Source organism: Poecilia reticulata, linkage group LG12 (genome assembly GCF_000633615.1).
Source record: "Poecilia reticulata strain Guanapo linkage group LG12, Guppy_female_1.0+MT, whole genome shotgun sequence".
Lineage (NCBI taxonomy): Eukaryota > Metazoa > Chordata > Actinopteri > Cyprinodontiformes > Poeciliidae > Poecilia > Poecilia reticulata.
In genome coordinates this window covers 1,197,275-1,217,034 of record NC_024342.1, presented here as the reverse complement: position 1 = coordinate 1,217,034, position 19,760 = coordinate 1,197,275, and the positions used below count along the sequence as shown (strand labels likewise).

General features: G+C 38.8%; 1 protein-coding gene across 2 annotated transcripts in view; it reads left to right on the top strand.

Annotated features, from left to right (window-relative positions):
* gfra2b (GDNF family receptor alpha 2b) overlaps positions 1-19,760 on the top strand; it is a 122,888-nt gene that overhangs the window by 71,562 nt on the left and 31,566 nt on the right. For both annotated transcript variants that reach the window (XM_008423128.2, XM_008423127.2), the window contains exons 4-5: positions 7,990-8,189; positions 10,980-11,167. In XM_008423128.2, coding sequence (XP_008421350.1) covers positions 7,990-8,189; positions 10,980-11,167 — 388 coding nt within the window. The remainder of the gene's footprint in view (positions 1-7,989; positions 8,190-10,979; positions 11,168-19,760) is intronic.

Sequence of the window (19,760 nt, the reverse complement as noted above, 5' to 3'; positions counted from 1 at the left end):
GGAGGAGGAGGAGGAGGAGGAGGAGGAGGAAGGTGCAGTGTGTGGGATTAGGTTTCCTTAGGATGACTTTAACCTAAGGAAAGTCATTAAAACATTATGGTTCAAATCTCAGCTTTTAGACAAAGTTTAAAAATGTATTTTTCTTTAAGTATTTAATTCTTGACAGATTCTGTTATTAAATTTCATCCAGTGAGTTTTTTTGCACACTTTCCTGATGATAGAGACTGACTTCAACCATTTTGTTGAGGAATGTGTTCCTTTAGGATCACAAACATGAAGACCTACTTTGTCATGAGAAAATGTAATGTAATGTTTGAAGAAAAAATAGTAATTTTTCTGTCTTTAAAACTCCTGAAAAGCCTGGGTGTGACTAACGTGCTCCAGTGTTTGGAGGTAAGGATGCAGAGATCGATTTATTGTCTTTTTTGGGAGGTTTCATGATGAAAAAGCTCAGTAGCTTTGGCCAGATCCCGGTGAAGTATTTGTAGTAAAAGGAAGTCAATACTCCAAACGGATGCCACGTTTCTGCGGTGCAACTCAAAGGCTGAACCACACTTCATACCACTTCATACCAGATTGTGGTGGAAAAACACCAATAAGTTATTTGCTGACCCTTCAAAAACAAAGACCCAAAGAAATCTGAAGGGAGAAGTTAGATGGCAGATTTTTGAATAACGGTGTCAAAACAATTCTGTCCTAATTACCCATATGTAACTGCATTTCATTTTCATTCTGTTTAACATTTAACAAGCCTGTAAACACACAGCTACTATACAGTTTAGGGCTTTGTGTGTGTGGGGGTGTGTGTGCGTGTGTGTGCGTGTGTGTGTGTGTGTGTGTGTAGGTGTGTGTGTGTGTGGGGGTGTGGATGGTAAACTGCCAGTACATGTTGAATTTCTAGTATAACGTTTCACTATAGTCGACTGTGATAAAATGCTATACCAAGCTCTACATTTCTTCTCACTGAGTAAATCCCTACATTCAGAAGACACAAACAGGCAGTGTGTGTGTGCGTGTGTGTGTGCGTGTGCACACATGTGTGCGTCTGAGAGTGTGTGATCGGCCTAACAAGCTCCAGGGAATTTTTCTCTGTGTGAATGTGTAAGATGCATCAAACACACATTAACTGTGTTGATTTTCTATTATTTAAAGATGAATTTGAATGAGGATTCATGGCTGCAGTCTCACTGTCGGCTTTTCACCTGAAGCACAGAAATGAAGAGGACTCAGGGGTGTTGCTATGTTACTTATTTGTGTTCTATTTTTTATAAAATCCCTGTTTGTAATAAGTGCTGTGTTCTGTTGCAGTAGATTTGTATTATTTTGACTTTTCACAGTGATCTTATTGTTTGTGGTATAAAGCAGTCAGGTGTGATGGGTTAGAACGGTGACCTGTCTCTCTGTCAGGCCTCATCTTTCCTTTTGGTGCATTTGAAGTCAAATCTGACAGGCTGTCTGATGAGTTATTATATATTTCAGTCATCAAGAATTTGTTTGCCTCCCAAATGTACATTTATGAGAGAAGTTTATGACAGTTTTGCTTCAAACACGTCAAGTCACATTTTTTATGCAAAAATTCCTGTTTTAAATTCTGGACTAAAAATAAATAAAGTTCCAAGCAATTTACTTCTCACATTACTCTAAGATGAAATGAAGCAACAATTTCACCCGTGGTTACCTTCTGTAATCAGTGTAAAGAAAACAGTTTCTTCTTCACCTGAACTCATCCTCACTTTACCCAGAGAAGCAGGGACATTATTTTTATGGCAACAGTAGAAGTTATGCAGCAGAAAACAACCTTGAGCTCAACTGACTTTCTACTGGGCTGTTTTTTTCTGGCCATCTTTATTTATTTATTTCAAAGAGACAATGAAATGTAAAAACAGAAAAACATAAGACAATCAGCTCTTGGGATGCAATTTTACATAATTTGTTCGAAAAAGGAGCAGGTGAGATTCACAATTCTATGATTATTGTTAGTAATCTCCTCTCATACTCATCAACATACAAACATTTAAGTCTCCACACAGCAGATAAACTCTTCGCTTCTCATCCTTAAATGCACAATTACTTATATATTTTTAATATCAACAATAGCATTTTTGGTCTTTGAGACAACCACCCTATACAACATATTTCCCAATAAGATTTTTTTTTAAGATGGCTTACATTTATACTTTGTTTGAGCTCATCATTTAGTCCATTCCATAGACCGATCTAACTCTTTTTGGTTGTGCTAATACATAGTTGTTTTTGTTTGTTTTATTCACTTCTGAAAGTATAAACCCCCCAAATATGTGTCACATTTTTTGCACAATGTGAAAAGTTCTGGTTTCTTACTTTGAACATAAATTGTACAGTTTTGAATTTTACAAGGCCCAATAATTTCAGTACATTTAATGGATTTAACTGTTCTCAGTGTGCAGTGACTGTATTATATAAACTAAACAGAGATTTGTGGTCCAGAACAACTTATTAACTTCTGGAGAGAAGTTTCATGGCCAGATAAAAACTAAGACTGAGGTGTTTAGCTACATTGACAAAGGTGTTCATCAAGCGGCCGACATCATTCCATGGGGCAGGTTGTGCTACAACCAGGGGTGAAAGTAAGGGGGTACGGCAGGTACTGCGTACCCGTAAAAGATTTAGCGGGGGTACGCAGTACCTGCAAGAGAGAGGAGCGACTGTCTGCTGTAAAAAATCAATGGGTTCACTGTGCAGCCGTGAGTTCACCCACTAMTCAGCCGTGACTGATTAGTTTTTCAAGAATGATCTAAAACACGACTTAATCAGTTAATACATAACTTTTTTCCCATTTCATATTGTTTCTGAACTGTTCGTGCTTTGCTAGAGCAGGGCTGCAACACGTCGATCGCGGAAGGTTTTGAGTGAATCTCGGCATTAGGTGACAAACTGAACGCCGCCAGGAGGCTGAGACCAGGACGTTCTCCTCTGACTGGCTTAAAACGTTTGTAACTTTATTAAAGAACAACAACAACAAAAATTAACAAAATGTGCTCAAATTAATGATCTCAGTAATTATTGTGTCAACAAGGTGTTGCGCAATTCTGTGCGTTTCGGTTCCATTTCCAAACGAGCAGAACAGGAGTTTAAAATTAACTAATCAACCACCGCTGTGTTCAGGGAGCTTATTAATGATCGCAAAAATAAATATCAAGCCTGAAAACCTAATATTGTAACGGACTGAATGTTATGTTTTTAGCGTAATCTCTGGTCGGCTTGTGGGGCGCAGGAAGTTGCCATGGCAACAGGTACGAGTGGTTTTGAGTTGATCACCTGTTCAGGTTGTTTTATCTTTGTTTACCTTTGTCTTGGTGCATCACAGCCGCTGTAGTTTCTGAACGTTCAATAAAAGACAAACTTGGACAAATTATCAAGTTAGTCTGTGAGTATAGGTCATTTACAACAAACATCAAACACGGTAAATGTGTTTCATTAAGTATTTAACAAATGGCTTCTACCGCGATAATTATGTGAAATTAATTGTCTAATATAAAAAAATTGTTTGGTGCTCTCGGGCTCAGAATCTGAGAGGCTTTTCCTCTATCAAACAATTTTTTTTGTCTCTTATTGTGGAAATATTGATGTTGATGAGACTTTCTCCAAAATTATAACCTCTACTGTTGAAAATGAGGCTCTAACATTCACAAATGACAAATAAAATCCAGTCCAACATCGGGTTTGAGGTGATTCCTCTGGAACCTGTTGGAGGAAAAATATCCCAGCTTTAACCCAACAGAGCTCTGTGGCTCCTCCTATCAATATGAGAGTCAGGGTGAGGAGGCGCCATGTTAGGAAGAGAAGTGGAAGCTGCAGGATCTTCAGAACAAACAAGTCATGATGGTAGGCTACTGATTATCCCTCTGTCTGCACACAGGATCAATATAACCAGTTTAAAAGCTAAAATGAACGGTTATATGCCAGACATGGAAAACTGGGATGCATCCATGCCATGATGTTCAGGATTTAGGTCTCATCTCAAGGTGTCAACGTTGCAGCCAGTGGGCTGAAGGAGGAAATACAGCTTTATTTTGTAGCAATTCAAGAGCTACCCAGCTTTTATCGCTTCGCAAAAAAATTTACCAGCACAGAATTTTTTTGTCATAGCACGCCCAAGAATTTTAAACTACTTTCACCCCTGGCTACAACTTACAGATGCATAAAGTAGACTGAATAATGAATAAAGAGGAGCACTTCCTCTGTTCAACTCTCCCTCAAATCAGTTGCAAAATGACTTCACAATTGGGTGTTGAAGATACATTATTTAATTTCAAAGGAGCTTTTGAAATGATGAAGCTGGCTGAGATTTAAGCTACATTCACACAGCAGGTCTTGAGACTCAGTTCCAAGTAATTCTGAACACATTGTCCGAAAGAAACAAAAATCAACCACTAACCTCTTACTACTTCCTGTCGTTTTCTTTGGCGTTTTCACCAGTGGTAACATCCAGCGGTTGATCACATGACTTGTGTGATGTGAAAAAAGTGTTTAGATCCGAATAAAAAACCACATCATCCAAAAACTTTTTACCAAAAAACAAGTTTTTTTTTTTATATTACCATGTTTATATTAAGCAGATTTATTTTCATAATTACAAGTTGCGCAATTCTATGGTTAACTGCACACAGAATTATGGGGAATTAACCACTCTGAGTAGATGGGACTTTGGCTAATCATGTCCTCGTGATGCAACTTGACCACATGCAAGTTACTTTGTACTTATGAGACTTCTAACAACATTTGTTTTATGTTTTATGTCTAGTTTCTGACAAAAGGCCCATAATAAATTCAAACGTCTTGTGCTGAGTTCTTATGTTTTATGTTTATTATTCATCCCACACTGCAAACAGTGCAATTCAAAGAAAAGCCCAGAGTTAGATTACATTCATAAGGTCAATGTATATCCTGACCAGAACTTGATGCAGTTTAGAACAGCACACAGTAAAACAATAACAGCCTGTTGGGTAATTGCAAAGTAATATTTAATTGGTTTCAATTATAGAAGGGTGACCTTTTAAAATAGCATCTAACCCAGTGGATACATCTCATTACATGGCAGATGAGACTCACTTCATTATGTGCATCTGAAAATAATTATTTTTTCCCTCACAAAAAAATAAATAGTAAAATTAATTCCTCTCAGTACAGTCATGTGGCAAATGGCAATATTTTTATGAGAGATGGACCGAGTGATGTTAGAGTCAGAGACATAACCTGTTATTTACTTTAACAGTGTGAGCTTTGTAGGCCTGACTACATTACCACCTGCCTTCACCTCTTAGTAATCTCCAAACTAAAACCTGGAGGCACTGTTTATATTTTTACATGGGGCTCTCTATGGTGGTTGTGTGCAATTAATGTCTAACCTGCAATGCAGAATTCCATCATTGTCTTTGTTCTGATTGGACAGAGGCAAGTTTTCCTGAGGGAATTAAGACAACAGCTAATCCAAGGTAGACCAAGACCAAAGTGGATGTCTGCCATCTTAAAACACTTATTAACCTTTCCAGTTGTGTCACTGTTGCTTTAAGAATTACAGTATATTATTTACACCAACCTATAGGCTTCCTTCATGTTTCAACATGTGAAGCAGATTGATGAGGCTGCAGGAGATATTTGCCCTTTAACAGATTTCCTCCTTTTATCTTTGCTCTTTCTTCTCACCTTTAAATATTTTCAATCATTAAATAAATCATGTACATGTTTATGCTCAAGGGTTTGAGTGTGTAGTGTGTCTCTGCTTTCATCTTTAGCCCCACCCTTTTGATGCCCTTTTTTCTCACTTCTGATAAGACCCTATATAGGCGGACGAAGTATGTTACCCATAATTCTTTACTGCATGTGATGTTTTGAATTAAAAGGCGGAAATATGGCGATGTGTTTATTTTGTCATTACTGAAAATTTAAAGAAAATAAAATGGCAAGCCACACATTAGTAACAAAAAGTTTCATATGATAAAAAAAGAATAGTCACTAACTGATGAAAGTGAAACAAAATGTTAGAAATGTAAGAGGAATTTCAAACCTTAAATGAAGCTATTAACATATAATAATACAAAGATTGAGCTTTTATGTTGCAACATTAAAGCACTTCCTGAATACACTTATTTGTGTATTTAGGTTTTATTTCAGTGGTTCAGACATGAGATCAACTTAAAAAAAATGTTTAGAACTTTTTTATTTTAAACTGAATAACAATCTGTAAATACCACTCAGACATCCCGGCCATTTCTGTGGAATTTTCATTAGTCACAGTCTGCCTGACACCTATGAAAAGTACGCATCTAAAATCACAAACCTTCCTGTTCTACCGCCCTTCTCTGAATGAGTAGTTTTGCCTGCTCTTAGATGTGTTCTTATGTAGATTACAGCCAGGGCAACAGGATAAAAGAGCGATGCTGTTTGCAACGTTTCACTGCTGAGGGTAACTTTGACAGGAGAAAAAAAAGGAATTGTGTTGCAGAACTGACTTTGGAAAGGGAAAAGTAGAAATGCATATTTTGTTCCAATCATGTTTGCCTGGAATTGTTTCAAAAGATGTCTGTTATGCATCTAAATTGTGTAAATTGGTATTTCCTAATTTCACAATCAGAATCATTTCTACTGACCAAAACTGTGTGAGCAAATCCTTAAATTTGACTTTATTTTCCAAGACTCACAGCAAACAGACATTAGGTATAAATATAGAAACTTTAGAGTAAGTAAAGCAAAGAATGAAAGGCACAGTACGTTCATTAATGTGTATGCACAACCCTTTTTTAATGAATGAAAAGAAAAAAGATAAGTGGTGGTAATGCATGTGTTTTTATTTAGTTGAACACAAATACAGTTGAAATCAGATATTTACATAATGTGGTCATGTTTGGTTTTAAGGTGGATTCAAGTGCAGGAAACTAGCAGAGCTGAACACATTTTTATAGAAAATAAACGATGAAACATGCAGCAGAGAACAAGCAAGACCAAACAGTGAGAACGGAACAGGAACTGGTTGGCTGCAGGAAGTGATTCCATGGAAAAACCCAAAAACAATGAAGAAAGGAAACTGTCTAGCTTGATGGAGTGGAGAATAACCTGGGAGCCAGAGAAGAATAACAGCTGCACAGGGAGGCAGGTGAAGGTAAGGATAGATAGAACCAAAAGAGCAGAGGAAGGGAGGTAAAGAAATGCAAAAGGCCTGAAACCAACTGCAACAAGGAAACAAAAAACATGAATCCAAAGAACAAATAAGAATAAAGGAACACATATGGAATCAATTAAAATGGCAAGTTCTAAAGAGGCGACAGCGACATGCTATTGTTTATGAATGTCAAAGTCTCATTTTTTTAGTCTCCCTTTTGGAGAAAAGAAAAATTTGTATTGGACAGCACAGTACACACTGAAAAAGCAACAAAATCAGCAGTGTGAAAAGTTCATGTAAAATCTAAACACACCAACATTTCAGTCATCTCCTGTCAACTGGTCATGTTTTATCTCGATTAAAAGAAGTGAACAAATATTTAGTCATTGCATAACAGAACCCTGGGGTACATTCTCCCAAACTTAAATAAAACACAATGTTTCATATTCATTTGAATATTGTTCCTGTTTACTGATGATCTGTTCAAACAGCCCTTAAAAGCTGAATGTAATCAGGCTTTTGTTTTACTCCACTAATTCTCTCCTCTCTGTGGATTTCAGAAATAAAGACATCCTTCACAATATTTTGCTGGGAATAATTTCCAGGTCACTGGCAGCAGGACTGTGGAAAAAGGGGAAGAGGAGGCATAAATTAGACTGATGACATGAACCTGATGATAATTTACACAAAATACCCCTGTTCATGCAGCCAGTAATGACAATTTAACGTCAGCCAAAACACAGTTCTAAAAATGTTCAATCCTCCATTAACTCTGTCAGACAGCCCAGAAATGTGTGTCTGTGTCAGTACATCTGCCTAAATTGTCTTTCATCTGCGTACTCTTTGTTCAGACTCATCCTTGTTGAAGACGAGGCCCTGCTCTGAGGCAGGGAAACCCTGTAATCCCTGTGTGGATGCAGCTAAAGCCTGTTACCTGAACGAAACCTGCAGACGCCTGCGATCAGCCTACAACATTATCTGCAACAAGGGCACGCCCCCACAGGCCCCTGCAGCCAACCAGGAGCCATGCAGCAGGAAGAGGTGTCAGAAGGTAGGCACAGACATGTTTAATGCTAGACTCTGAAGCTGGTGCACAATGCAGTTTGAGTTAGCCACCACTACTCTAGTGTCTGGTACTGAAGTTCCAGTACTAGCCTGGAGCAGTACTGGAACTTCAGGTCCAGTACTGCATTGGTCTCAAAGTAGCCTGGTAAAAACCAGCCCCTTGTTCTACACTTGGCTTCATCCAGAGGGTCTGGGCTCTCGACTGCTGACAAACGATTGCTTCCTGGAGGCGTGGACTCTGAGAATTTTAAATTTAAAAATGTAAAACTTCATCAAACTGGCACATGTGTAATGTGCCAGTTTGATGCTAAGAAGCTTACCGGAGATCTCCACTGAGAAGAGAGGAGTGTCGATCCGAATGAGGCTGTTGATGTTAATCAATATCTTATATTGAAGCGTGACTGAACACAGACTGAACACCTTTGTTCACGTCCTTCGCTGCCATTGCTAAAACTACAGACAGACTATAATTCTAAATACATGTTTTAAATACTTTGTAACTCAAATTGTATCTGTGTTTAATTATATGCCAAAACTAAAGTTATTTACTTCTCCATCACTATCTTGCCTTCTTTTTCCTTGGATTTACATTTTTGGTTCTACTCTGGCTCCCTGTGTTCTGTGTGTTTTTGTAAATGTATTAAACTACTTGCCACCTCTGCCTCCCTGCATTTGGGTCCGTTGTCATTATGACAGTCAGTAGGTGAATGGGATTTTTGACACTCAGTGCAGCTTACATTCAGTACAAGGTTATTTATCTGATGCCACTGGGGAGAAGTGTCAACAACTTATTCAACCCACACTCTCTTTATACACATGGAAAGTATGTGTGTAAAGAAAATGGTGCTTTTCTCAGAAAAGAGACCAAGTCATTTTATGTGATAATAAAAATGGGTAACTCTCCGATGGGAGCAGAGCAAGAGGTTACCTCACCATGCTTTCACTGTGATTGTGTTTTCACGTCGTTGTGTTATATGAAACATGCTTTGTTGTGTGAGCTCGGTCTTCCCTTGGGAAACTGTGTGTTGGAGGAAATAGAGGGACCGTCCTTGTTTAGACAAAAAACAAACTTTAAATAAATCGGCAACTTAGGGAAATATTCTCCCTTACACTAAATAAATGCTTAACGTTTTATTAAAACCTAAAATGTGCTTTTTTATTCAGCCTCCTGAGATTACCTCGCAGAACCATATTGGTTCTAATATTTTGGAATATATCTGTACCAAAATCTTTGTAAAACATCACTAGCTGAATAAGACTCTCTTACTGTCATGATCTGTGTTTCTGTGTGTTTATTTTGAGATTTTCTGTGTTTAGTCCTGTTTCCCTGTGAGTCTCTGTCCTGTCCTCCCCGTTGACTGATCCCAGCTGTGTCTCGTTCCTGTAATTACCCTCCCAGTGTATTTAGTCTCACCTGTTGTCTGTGTCCTCGTCGGATCCTCCTCGTTATCAGTGTGTAGTCTGCCAGCACAGATGAACTGTGAAGTCCTGTGCCGGCCTTAGCTCATCGTCTCAGTCTTTGAGTCAGTTGCTACCGGTGCTGAGCCTCTGTGTTTTCCGCTCTGCCATGCTGCCTGCTTGTTTTGGACTGTTCCGAGCATCTATATTATTAAACATCATCATCTTCACCATAACCTGGGTCTCAGCGTTCTATCCTCACTTCCACCCACCAAACCATGACACTTACATCCCCTAAAAGATTTTCTCAGTATTTTTTTCAGTATTGTGTTTCTTTCTTGATTTTTGACCTTCATATGGAAAAGTTAATAAAACAACTTAAACTTAAAAAGACTCATTAATTACATCCTAGCTCCCATTAATTGTGTAATACATTGGTAATTATATTTTCCTTTCTTCAGGGTAAGACCAGAGTCTATGAAGACTGAGACAAAATTGAGAGTGTCAGAGTCCCACACAATAAAATGTAAAACATGATCAAAAGTGCCTCTCAAATTGATCTGAAAAATGAGGGTAGTGAATTTTGGTACAGGGGCAGATTGCTAATGTTACCTAGCTTGCTTTGCTAATATCACTTACACCTTTTTTGTACGTTGTTTCTAAGCAGTGCAGAGAAAGATGGTCTTAGTGCTGTCAATCACACTGGTGTAGCTCAATGTGCTAATAACGGAGAAACCTCTGTTGATCTGCTGTCATCAGTGGCCATGCTAACTAGCCATAGCAATCATGGGTTTACTGTGAGGAACAAACTGTAGCATAGTAGACACAAAGGTTGATTGACAGCACAAAGACCCTCCTCCTGACTCTGGGGTTGTTTCTGACAGAGCAGTGTATTTCTGTAGACGGCAGTATGACCACAGGGAGAGGCTGAGGAGCTCAACGGCTTTACAGCTTATCTGCCTCATACTATACTGTCATGACATAGTAATAGTTTAAACAAAATATGTAAAAAATATCCATCCATCATGTAACACGCTATCTTTGTTATTTTTAAATGCGTTATAGTAATAACATTTATTTTGACATCATTTGCTACAGTGTTTCATTTTCCTGCTGACAGCCTCCTATATTTTAGTGTTGCCACTGTCATGTTTTAAGTGGGTCAGTTTTCCATTTTGCAAGTAGGCTAAAAGTTCCAGGGCCATGAGTATTTTACAAGCCCATGCATGTGTGTGTGTGTGTGGGGGGAGGGGGGGGCGTGCGTGCGTGTGTGTGTTGTAATTAGCATCAGTTGTGTTTCCCTTCCCTGTCAGGTTGTTATTGTAAATAAGAACTCTCTGTTTAATTGAAGGCTGAATGAATTTCCTCCCGGTCTCAGGCCCTGCGGCAGTTCTTCGAGCGGGTCTCATGGGAGCTGAGCTACCCTCTGCTGTTCTGCTCCTGCCTGGACCAGGCGTGTGCTGAGCGCCGCCGCCGCACCATCATCCCCTCCTGCTCCCACCAGGAGAGGCATAAACCCACCTGCCTGGAACTCCGACGCACCTGCCGCTCCGACGCCCTGTGCAGGTGAGCTGCACTCAGCGGCCAATCAGGCATCATCACACCGGCACTCATTCCCTTAACCCAGACTGAGTCTTTCCCACTGATTTTAAACATATCTTGGGAGGAACTAATCAGCGGAATCAAAAGTCGAAGAGCTTAATTGTAGCAAAATGTCCCAGCCTCTCAGGTCAAATTTGCACATTTGATTTATGACTCTTCAGAGGTTGGAAGAGGCACGAGAAGGAGCAGCTAAAGGAGCACAACACCTCTCAGTGATGGCAGCCAAGGTGCCCTTCAACTGAGGACACTGTTGGTTGTTTTTCTTTGTGTGACTAGGCTGAATGAGTTTAGGGTAGAAAGGGAGAGCAACTGGAAGCCTCAAAGCTTTTAAAGAAGAAGAGCTTATTTCTGTTCAGTTGCACAGTTTTTTTAAATGCAGTATTTATTTTTGTAGACAAAAACTGACAGAGAAACAGTTACAGTGAGGAACCAGTACTTCCAAATTCAGTGGGAAGGATTTAAAAAGAGGACCAGATTTTCTGCTGTTCATGTACATAAAGTATATAAGGATTTATTTGGAGTCATGTGGAGTCCATCGTCTCACATCCTGCTAAGCAAACAGGCATCCATCGTTCAGCTGTGTATTCATGTGAGAGAGGCTCACTCTGTTTAGTTTGACGGTCACAATGAATAGAAAGTTCTTTGCTACTTTCATTTTCGGATTTCTAGCAAACAGACAAACTGATATCTGTGGAAGACTTAAGTTGTTTTCAGTAGGCAGGCCTTTTGTGCTCACAACAGCTGAAATGTTGCTAAATTGAAGCAATTCAGCAATGGAGTGAAATGTGTCTTTCTGTCACTTTCTGAATACCTTCTGTTTAGATTGTACAGATTATTTAGCTGAAAACATTTTATTCATGTTTTCTATTCCCTGTTTGCTTTGTTGAAATTTTAATGACATAATTTCATCACAGTATTGCTGGTGACTTACAAAGTGTGAGAGATCTGCCCCCTCAGCTGACAACGTGTTGAAGAGTTACAGACAGAAGACTGTAACTTCTGTCTGCAGCTCCTTCTGCAGCTGGTGCAGAAGGAAACCCCTCATTCAGAGAGTCGACTTTTGATCACATCCCTTGTAGAAATGTTCCCTGATTTCCAAACTTTGGTTCAAATGTAGCTTATAATTCCAGCCTTCAGTGTGGCAGAGTGTGGATTCAGCCTCCAGATCAACATCCAATCCTCTATAAAAGTCGTCTCTCTGAAGCAAAAGTCCCAAACCTCATGGCAAAAGCCTCTGCAGCAAAGACGTCTGACTAGTGGGGCTCAGTTCAGGTCCATGCAGACCAGGAGGGAGATGAGAGGCTGTGTGTTCACTGCAGGTCAATCATTCAGAATTTAAGGGCACAGTTCGTTGTTTAACTGCAGTTACTGGGACAGTGGTTTTTGTCATTGTGCAGAACAAAGTTGCATGTTGATGTGAGGTGGCACCTTGTGGATTCTCTGTTCAGCTTGTTCAGACTCAACATTCATTAAACGGAATGAAAATTAAATACATTTCAATATGTCACAGTAATTTCAAAAATGTTATTGAAAAAAGTTAAAATTGGGTAAAACTAGATTATGATAATTTCAGTCAGAATGACGGACAACTAGCTCAGCCTGAGGTGTTCATTCTGCCTGCAGGTCTCATGGTTCAGCCTCTGTCTGTCTGTCTGGCTGAAATCATTCCCTTAATGCTCTCTTTTCCTTTGCAGATTTCCAGGATTTTGCTCTCTGGTGTTTAGATTTCAAGTCAGTAATTAGAAACACGAAATGCTTGTAAAGATGTGTTTTCCATCTGCAATTAGTTGCTCCAGATCAATCGCTGTTTCATGGCTCTAATAACTCAGGACAGGCTTTTAAAGTTGTGGAATCTTCATCAGCATGTGAAAGCAGCATGTGTGGGAGTCCGAGTCAAACTCTGTGATCTTCTAATGTCTTCTGAATAAATATGTATTACCTCCCCTGCAGCAAAGGGCTCGCTCTCACAGAGAAGGTTAAGCACTTAATACATTCGCTTTCTGAGTACACTTAGGCTGGGTACGTTTTTAACAGTTTTGCACATCATTTTGTAAATACATGGTAATAAATTAAAAGCATAATTGAATCTGCCATGAAACACAGAAAATAACTTGATCATAAAGTAATTTCCAGTCATTTTGGCATTTGTGGGGAATTGAGAAGAATTGTATTTCTAAATATGGACACTGACTGTGTCTCAGCCAAGTTTCAGAGTACATCTTGATTTAAGTATTTATTGATTTAAATATGTAATTGTAATTAATGAATGCATTTGGAACTTTGAGATCTAATCTCGGACATGAGAGCTAACACTAACAACACAAGGAGAAGGTTAAACACAGGCGGGTTACATGGAGCATAGGTGTGAAATTCAAACTGGAAGACTAACTTAATCCTCATCTGCATCATCCAATCGCTGCATCATGCGCTTCTACTGCAGCTCACAATGACACTCAAGTCCTATCTTTTAAGTAAAGAGCCGTTCAGAAAAATTGGACTGTTCCTGAATGTCACGTCACTATATTGCAGACATTTGGTCACAGCGTTGTCCCATATTTAAACAAGTCAGTCAACACCTCCGCACAATAATTCAGCGCAGTGAGTGACTTTTTTTCATCACAAATGCTTATGTGTCTCTGCACAGCTAGCTTTGCTAACAGAGCTTACCTTCTTTGAGCTTCTTCTGTAAGTGACCGATTTCGAGTACTACAACACTGCCACACACCCTATGGAGGAAGCTAATTTTTTTGGGCCCTTGTATCTGTGATTTTGTTCTTTTGGTCCTGACTCAGAGCTCATGACAATAGATGAGGGTATGCCTCAGCTCTGTCTTCACCATGACAGACCAGTACAGCATTTCCATCACTACTGACACCACACCAATCTGCCCATTGGCCTCCCACTCCAATATTTTCCACCAAAATCATTTTTAACATTCTCCATTTCAGATAATAGCTCATGCAACTCAAATATTAAACTTTCTTCTTTCTGTTTCATATACACTTTTTGATAAAAGGGTTTCCAGGCTTACATTGTCCCATTAATTACTTGATAGCTACTTTAGTTGCATATTTAATAAAATGTAATTGACTTCAACAAGCTAAGAAATAAACTTGAAAGCAGAGAGTCATGTAGGAAACACACTGACTGCTCTGTAAACATCTGCTGGTTAGAGCAAAGTGAATGAAGTGTTCTAGAAGGTTCTCTGTCTGAGGCTTAGAGCAGAGGCCAGGTAGCTGCCATCACGGCAGCTGTGGTACAGCTGGTGCATTGTGTTTGTTATTCGTTTCAAGGTGTCTGTAGATACATGTTATTTAATATGAAACATTAAGTGGAAACTTTAATGTGTGGTAACTTTGAGTGAATTTGTGTTGGTGTTCATTTGTGTGGTTAAGGGTGCATTCAGATGTGAGGGGGAACTTATATTTCATTCCACAAGTGATATTGTTGCACACTTAGAGCCACATGGTGCATTGGTGCATTTACCTGAAGAAGCTGGTTGTGGGAGGTTTGTCACCTTTATTCCTCTGGAGTTGATGCAGCTATTGAGGTAAAGTTTTTTTTTGTTGTACTTATTATGTATTTTAATCCTCTATTTTTTGTGAACTAATTTAGATTTGTGTTACCTTATTTCCAGTTCTGACAGGATTTTTTAGGAGCTTTATAAAGACACGTCCACAATAAATGGTTGAAACCAAGAACTGCGTTCAGCCTTGATTAAACTTGAGAGGAGTAACACCAGGCTTTGTTTGGATGCTGTAAAAGAAACAAAAACTGTCACAAGCAGACATCATATAAGATCCAACCATAACTAAAGACCAGCCAAGCCTCTGATGGTTTTAGTAACAATCTGACATGCTGTTCTGCCTGAAAGCAGTTCCTAAAAGACTCCACATTTGATTTTCCTATTATTACATATATTAAATATGACTCCCAGAATATTAAAGTCAAATTCAGCAAAAGTAAACTATAATCTTACACAGCAAGGGGGTCCATCACATTCAATAGCCACTTTAAGCTGAGTGATGGGGCTTTTAATATGTCCAAATTTCTGTGCTTTATTTTAATGAATAATGCCTATTTTATGTCACATAATAATAATAAATCCTGTCTTCTAATAGAAATTAAAAAAAAAAAATATATATATATATATATATATATATATATAAGTCCCTTTCAATTGGGTTTATTTATTCAAGTTGTTTTAACTGAATAAATAAATGAATAAAATAATAATGAAGTTAAATGTAGCAGAGCTTGTGTGGAGAACCAGGACAGGTGACAGGTGTTCCTCAGGGCCCCTCCACTCACACACAAAGCTCCACAGACCTCACACAGGACACCAGAACTACAGAGCTACAGTGTGGAAAAGAATGTCAGCCATGTTTTAGTATGCTGACGAGTTTTGGACATTAAAATCTCACAGTTGACTTACTGGTACTGTAATGTTTATTGAACAATGTTCAACATATTAAACAGCTCTGATAAGAGTTACAGTAGCTACTTAGCACTCAAATACAATCCTGTTGGAAACAGACGTCTCTGATCTGAGCACATGTTTCACAATGAACAAACTATGGCTGAACATAACGCTAGTGTAAAGTTGGGACTAAGGCTGAAACAAACAATCATTTTAGTAATTGATTAATCAGATAAAAACACTGGCACATTCGGCAAACTGTTTATTTTACCGCTTCAGTTTTGTTTATACAATATTAGAAAAACTTTCAAAAAATACAAATAAACTAAAGTTTCAATTCCTCTCTTAATAAGAAAATAATACATTGACTAAAATGCATTATTAGTAAAAACTTGATCATTTGTGGCAAAGGATTCATCTGCAGCTAAATAAATCCTGCTGACACCAACATGTGACAAGCTGCATCTTTTCTGCTTGACTTTTCAATACAGTGAGAGCTGATCTGGTGATTATTTCTTAACTAATTAATTTGTATCTGGATAACCAAAGATGCTTAACAGAATATTTTGGCTTTTACCAATTCTGAAGCTTGACCTTCCCTTAGCTGTGCAGATGTGACAGGAAGTCACACCTGTATGTATGTTTTGGGTAGAAAATATTTATCCAAATAAAGAGTTTTCACTTTTCTTTATGGAAAAATACATATTTTTTTGTACAGTTTTAGCCTAATTACTGCTCTGAGTGCGTCCTTTCAACAAATGGTCCTATGTGAGTCTGTGTCCTCCAGGTAACAATCAGTTGATTAAATTACATTAAAGATTTTTTTCAATAATCGATTCATAATGATTAGTTTGATCAATCGGTTCATGTCTAGTTATGACAGTCAACTCATCTGAATTTGTGTTTTTAGCATAACATGTTTTTTCTAGTCCTGACTCAAGTAAAGTAGACAGAATGATGAAAACACAACTGAAGGAGTTTTGCTTAAACTGCCAGCTTTGCTGCTGTTAGTGCTGTTTCTCCTTTGTGTTTAAATGAATGTGTGTGTTGTGTTCAGCATTTAATATTGCTTTGTGTTTTTTGCTCAGTGTGGATATTTTTAATGGAAACACATGAGTGATAGGCAGAAGAAGAAGCTAAAAACAGATGTTCATTTGTTCCCAAACCAACATGAGCGGCTCCCTTCAGGTAGACAACAAAGCCCCGTGTGACAGATAACAGCTTCGCCCTCAGTGTGGAGCATGACTCATGTTTCATTGTCTGGAAAAGGAAGCTCAAAGTAAACTCCTTCAACTTTTAGCCTCCATTAACCTCAAATGGGTTTTGAAGAGCCGCATAAATCCTACGGGTCTGTGGGAACTTTCCGGCGCAGGAGGGCGTCCGGCTCCTGCTGAGGCTGAGAGGACGATGCAGCTGTGGGGAATCACTCTGACTGACACACACAGTAATTAAATATAATCTCTGTCAGAAGTAATGGATAAGGGACCTACGAACAGCAAGAAAAGTTTTTTTTTTTTTAAAGAAGTTACTTAGCATATTAAATAGACCCTAAGTCACACCTGTAGCTAATCTTTAAGAAAAGCAGAATGAAATAGCAGTACTGTCAACGTTCCACATGAGAAGGTTCAATTAGGGTGTGAACAGTATTATCATCCTTAACCTCCTTGTTTGACAACCAATTTTTAGTTCTCCAACCAGCTTCCTGTGGTTTTCACATATTCTGGGTGCTTGCTGCTGTTCTTTCAACCCAAACCATTCAAACCTTCTCAGTCAAGCTTCTCACATCCCTGATTGTACTTTAACTTTGACAAACCTCAACACACGCCACGCCTCCAGGAAGCAATCATTCCTCAACAGCTGAGGGCCCAGGAGCTTTGGACGAAGCAAAGTCTAGTTTTTACCAGGTTTCCAACAGATTGACTCAAAACCTTCCTAAGATCGGTGGACAGAACACCCCTGCTTTAGATTATCATCTGCTGCAGTGTGGTGTTTCACTACCTTTTGAATGTGTAGAACTCCTGTAGCTATGGAAGACTTTCTTCCATATTCTTAACCATACTATATTCTGTGTTTGTAGGACAGTTGAGATTGTTTCTCTGTATTCTTTCAGCTCCAAACCCTCTGTATTCATGTCAGACCTGGTAGCAGGCATCTTATTCTCCAACATGGACAGACGGTCAACAAACTCTCGTGCAGGGATGTTAATAGCTCACTCTGAAGAGACCCTGCGTCTCTCAGAAAGCCTGTTGCCTTTGGGTCTCCATTCCCCCTACAGCGACCCTTCACTTGAGTCTGAGGCTGCAGTTGGAATTGAAGGTCATGTGGTTAAAATGTCGTTTGCCGCTCTTTTCACCTCCCCTCTCTTGCAGGTACTGCGTGCCCCCGCTAAATCTTTTAGGGGTACGCAGTACCCTGCCGTACCTTCTTACTTTCACCCCTGGATGGAGGTCTATCTATTATCTGGACGTGCAAAGGGCACAATTTCTCCTCTTGGAGAAATTGGAAACCCTAGAATTTATAATCAAGTTGTGACAGTTTAATTTGTGGTAGATTTTCTTACAGTGAAACATCAGAGATTTACAGACATAATTCACCTAAAAATAATTTGTAATGAACGTTTCAAACCTGATGAAACAGATCTGAGAATTCATGCCGGGAATGCAGGCTGGACTTTGAGACATCCTCACTCAGGGGAGAGAGGAAGCCCTTTTCAAGATGACATTAAACTTTTCAGAGTTGATTTAATAGATTTTTTGACTTTGTCTGTCCACACAGCTAAAGGAGGGTGAGCTGCCAGAAGTACCTGCTGATTACCTTGAGGGGGTGTCTGCAGCACTCCTACACAATTATCAGAGGACTGAGGTTCAGTCGCTGCTTCTTGTGAGCAGGAAAAAAAATGTTCAGTCATTACTGAATGACAACAGTTCAGAAAAGGACAGTAAGAGAGAATCTGGTTCTGCTTCTGACCTGGAGGTGTCACAGTCATGCTGCCTGCTAAAACTGAACCTCCTTTTGAAAGGGATCAGAAAACAATTCTGTTTATTCTCAAACTTTACACCAATGAAGTGAAGCATCTCAGTCACTCATGTAGGATAGTGGGACAGATGGGTCGATAGACTGAAGCCTCCTCTGCAGTGATGCTGCTCTGTTTTGTACATGTGAGGAAAATAAAACAACGCTCTTGGTCTTCTGCTCAGTTCCAACCGTCACTTATGGCAGTGAGATGTGATCACTATTAAAAAAAGACAAGTGACTAATTTAGCTGTACTCTGTACAGTTCAGGTGGTTTTCCTAGCTGTAGTGGGTGGGATCGTCATAAAGTTGAGAGGTCAATGTCTGAGAAGTAGTTTGACCTGACTGACACCAATGGAGGACGTGGAAGCCATATTGCTCAGTCTGCCATTATTCTTAAAGTTGCTGTTGGGTTTGGAGTTCTGATGGAACCTGGATGCCATTCCGATCTGGAGGGATCTGTCTATTATCTGGACAGATATACATCAGGTATCTGATGACCACAAGATGATTAATACCCATACCTAATTTAGATTGAAATTAATTTCTTCATACTTTTTAAATTTAAATAAGGAACATTTATACATTTAATTAATATTATTTCCTTTTAATCATAATTTTATTTACATTTAAAAAAGAAAGTTCATATCAAAAAATATGCACTTTACATCTTATTTTTTATCAGATGTAAAGTGCAACTAACCCCCAAAGTTGCTGATAAACTCTCTGAATTGGTTATTTAGGTTTCTACATATATATTCCTGTGCAAATTTTGACATTTTTGTGTACATTTATTTAGTTATGCAATTTTTTTAGCCGTGCTGGGCTCCTCAGGATGAACAGTAATTTTTCTATTAGTTACAGCGGTACAGCTTTGTACAACTTTGTCACAAAATGCTGTTCTGTTCATGAAGGTCATCAGTCACTTCTACAGCAAAACATTTACACAGCATGATGCTGCCACCCCCTTACTTTACAGTTTGGAATGATGTTAGTTTTGACAACCTTCCCTTACTTTTTTCCCAATATGAAAATGTTTTTTAAGTGTCATTCGGTAAATTATGACACTTTTAATACAAAGTTGACATTATTCAAAATGTCTTTGTTATGACAACTTGAMAYTAA